The sequence below is a fragment of the Ailuropoda melanoleuca genome, chromosome 16, assembly GCF_002007445.2.
Source record: "Ailuropoda melanoleuca isolate Jingjing chromosome 16, ASM200744v2, whole genome shotgun sequence".
Taxonomy (NCBI): domain Eukaryota; kingdom Metazoa; phylum Chordata; class Mammalia; order Carnivora; family Ursidae; genus Ailuropoda; species Ailuropoda melanoleuca.
This window is the reverse complement of record NC_048233.1, coordinates 40,101,298-40,105,277: the sequence shown is the minus strand read 5'-3', so window position 1 is coordinate 40,105,277 and position 3,980 is coordinate 40,101,298. Positions and strand designations below refer to the sequence as shown.

Sequence of the window (3,980 nt, the reverse complement as noted above, 5' to 3'; positions counted from 1 at the left end):
CCCCCCTACCCCTGCCACCGGAGCTTTGGCATTCTGCTGACCTGGGATTCAAATTCCACCTCTGTCACACCAGTGCTGTGTGATTATGGACAAGTTACTTCACCTGTCTGAGCCTCACTGTTTCAATAAGTCATAAGATTTGGCTAAAGCCCACAATGATGAAATAATGTGTGCCTAGCAAACAGTAGGTGTTCCATCAATAGTAGCAAGTATTATTTTCATCCCTGAGAGGCTGATGGGGGCAAATTCCCCATGGACCCTTCCTTTGCAGATGGCCCCATCTGCTCTAGGTACAGAAGCACCCTCCAGCCTCTCACAGACAAGGGGGAAGGGAGGAGGGCAAAGAGGGGGGCGAAGCCCCCTGGGACTCCCAGGCGGCTCTTCTCTGCTCCCCCATGCGTGAAATCACACAAGCCCCAATCTGTCTGCACCCACTTCATCTGCCACCTCAGCAAATGCAGAGACAATTAAGGAGTTAATTAGCAGGCGGCTGGGAAGGGGCTGTGGACCTAAGGCTGATGGGACCCATCAACACACCCCTCCCTCTCCCCTCTGGGCTCCATGTTGCCCCTGTGATTCTCATTTTCCCCTCTGCTTTCTCTTTTCTGGTCCGAATGCTCCTCTTACCTTCCTAGCTCATTTCTCTGTTACCCTCGCCTTTTCCCCTCAACCCCATGCTGTCTTCCTCTCTTCCTCCCTGGTCCTGTCTCTGATCTCTCTCCTCCCCCATTTAGCTTGCCCTCCCTTTCCCAGCTAAGTCACTGCCTCTTCCATCCTTCAGAGCTCACCCTTCTCCCCATGTCCTCCTCTTATTCAGGCCACACTTCACTCTCCACCCCTTCTCCCTCTGCTCTCATCACCCCTCCCTCTCCAACTTGAATGTGGGTCTCAGAGAATGTGGCGTGTTTGCTCATTTGGAGTGCTCCAGGTCTCCAGGAGTCAGGGTTCAAGGTCACCTGCCAGACTGGGTCCCCACTTCTGTAATTTGAAGAGGTCCCCTCTGGTCCCTACCCAGCACCTCTCACTCCTGGCTCTCGGAGTATCTGTCTCTTTTCTGTGCCAGTGACTCTCTGGGGGCTCTCTCCCCAAACTGCTCCTGCTGACATTTTCAGGGTCTTGGCAGTTCTTGTGCACATCCAGGACCATGCTGGACCCTTCTTTTTTCTCCCTTCCTCCCCAGGGAAGGGGCCTGCAGATGGGCACCTTTCTTCCATCATACACCCCAGTTTGTGTGTCATCACGACACTCAGGGAGTCACGGCTTCAGAAGAAAGGGATGATTAAAGAGAAAACAGAGAGATGGAGAGACAGAGAAAGGCAGAGTGCAAGAGAGAGGTGGAGAAATTGGGGCCAAGGCAGAGATTAAGAGGGCAGACTTGGTGGGGGAAGGAGGAGGAGGGAAGGGAGATTGAGGCGGAAAGGATGAGGAGAGAAGGTGGTAACAGAGACTGCAAGATAGGGAAGAGACTGCTAAGGTCCCTTCCCGGCTTTAAAATTCTGGGTCTTTGAAGAGTGAACAGAGAAACAAAAGACCCACAGAGTGTCTGGGCCTTTTCCTCTTCCAGGAAACTTCCCTGGTTAATCCCTCACCCTAGCACTGACCTCCCATTTCCTGGGGTACCAGCTGCCTTGGTCTCTGTTCCGTGAGCTCCGGCTGCCCTGACAGCAGGTCTGTCCTGTGTCATCCCCTCATACCCCCTCCTCAAGGTGAAGTGCTTCACCGGAGTGGGGAGTAGCTGTCTAGACCTCCACGGGAGGGAAGGGGGTAAGGGTTGTGGACGAGGCAGATGGAAGTGAGGGGATGACTGGGCTCCACCCACACTCAGCCAGCCCCCTGGATCCTGGCTACCTTGAGGGCAGGGACTGCGTCTGGAGCTCCAGGAGGCCAGGACTGGGCGCTGGCCTGGCACTTAGAGCTGCTCAGAAGTGTTTGGCGAGTTGCATCAATGAGGAGCATCCCTGGGGGCCAGAGCAGAGTCTAAGGGTCCCTTGGGCTTGGGGATATCCTCTACCCTCTGCATCAGTCGGCCCTGTGGGGCGCGTGTGTCTCTGAGCTGTCCCTCCACTGAGCACAATCCTCCCCGCCCCAGGAGGACCCTTCTACAACCCATGGCTTCCCCATGGACCCTCCTCCCACCTTACCCAGGCCCCTCTGGAAGGCGCAATCTCAGCGCTCAGGGCAGCCTTTGAGCCAGAGGAGGCAGTGCCGGTGAATAATTCATGGGGCTGGGAGGCCCTTATCTCCCAGGCCGGCCCCACCCAGGGCCCCTGCGCCGGGCTGCTGTCCCGCGGCTCCCCGCTTTATCTCGACGCCCAGCTTGTAATGCAGCCCGCCATATCACAGGCAGAAGGGGAGATTAATTTTCTGGTTTTGCATGGGCGGGGAGGAGGAGGGGGCGTGGGGAGGTGCCGGGGAGCAGAAGCTGGGATCTTTCCGATTTCAGACTCCAGCGGCTTAATCCTCTCCCAGGCCTGCAGGAAGGGGAGGAAGAGGGTGTTGCAAGCCAAATTTCATCATCAGCGGCAGCCCCAACAGAGGGAGGAGGAGGCGAGGGGCAAACAGAAGGGAGAAGCAGGGCTCTGGCGCAGAAAAGGGAGTTGTTTGGAAACAGGGTAAAAGGCAGTCCTCTCAGCCTGGGCTTACAGACTGCTCGGCTAGTCAGGAGAAGAGAGTCGGGCACGTGGGGCACACGTGTGGGCACACACATGTGTACACATGGAAGTTCCGGGCCCACGGGCGTACCTCTTAGGGAAGTGGCACCAGCACTGGTGTCTGTCACACCTCACATGGGGCCTGGCATGCAAGAGTCCGAAAACAATGTTGACTGACTGAAGGGTTGACTGTCTGGGAGAATGCTGGTGAGCTGAGCAGATAGAGCGCCACATGGTCCTGGAACGTGGCTCTGCCATTTTTCATCCGCTCCGTGGGCCCCAGCACACACAGACTGTGGGCTCCTTCGGTGTCCTGTGTGTCTATGGTCTACATAGGCCAGTGAGGGTGGGGACACTGGCCTGGGGAGCCTGGAGGTCCCTGCAGCTTCTGCTTAGATGACACAACCACCCCGAGCTAAAGGACTCTAACACCTGTTCACTGAGCGTTTATTACGTGCCAGGACCTGGGCAGGGCAGCCCTGTGCTCCCCAAGATCAATATTAGAAGTGAGTCTCACCTTCAAGGAGCTTATGGACCAACTGGGAGGACCAGACACATAAGGAAGACGTGATGCACGACAGAATGTGATGTTTGCCAGGAAAGAACTACTAATCAAGTGCTCCAAGGAGGAAGAGAATCAACGATGACCAAGAAAATGTCCTGGAGGATGGAGCATTTGAGATGGGTTTTGAAGCATGGGTAGGAGTTCGAATTAGCCATAATGGCATAGTAAGGAGGCAAGGCATTTTAGGAGGAGGAAGAGATGGGAGAAATGATCATAGAGGATGAGAGTGAAGCAAATAGATAGTAACCTTGTGTGGTGGGTGACGGGGAATCGTGAGACCCAAGGCTGGGAAGCAGGCGGAGGTGAGGACATGAAGGTTCTTGACATACGGAAGGAGCTTGCATTTGTCTGGGGTCATTGGAGAGCAGCTGCAGGCTTCTGAGCAGGATTAAAGTGGTACCGGGGGAAGATAAAGATAGCCAACATTATTGAGCTGTTGTGCACTGGGTATCGTTCTAAGTGCTAGGGGAGCAATTCTCTCATTTAATCCTCACAGCTACCCTCTAAGTAGGTAGTAATATTACCCCATTTTATAGATGAGCAAATGGGGTCACAGAAGCCTTGGCAAGAGGATGGGAATTAATTGAAGAAACCAGAAATCACAGATGGGAAGTTTAGGATGAGAAGTTCTTTAATGTCTCAAGCACTTTTGGGCATGGAGGGGAATACTCATTATTTTTTTCTACTTTGATGTCCAGTTTATTAATCTTTATTCAATTATTAACATTCCTCTAAATATTCTCATGCCACTTATACAACCAATA

At 53.8% G+C, this 3,980-nt stretch overlaps 1 protein-coding gene across 1 annotated transcript in view; it reads right to left on the bottom strand.

Annotated features, from left to right (window-relative positions):
- ASIC1 (acid sensing ion channel subunit 1) overlaps positions 1–3,567 on the bottom strand; it is a 35,566-nt gene extending 31,999 nt beyond the window's left edge. Inside the window, exon 1 of the mRNA XM_002922385.4 lies at positions 3,464–3,567. Coding sequence (XP_002922431.2) covers positions 3,464–3,543 — 80 coding nt within the window. The 5' untranslated portion in view covers positions 3,544–3,567. The remainder of the gene's footprint in view (positions 1–3,463) is intronic.
- Between the last annotated feature and the right edge of the window lie 413 nt (positions 3,568–3,980).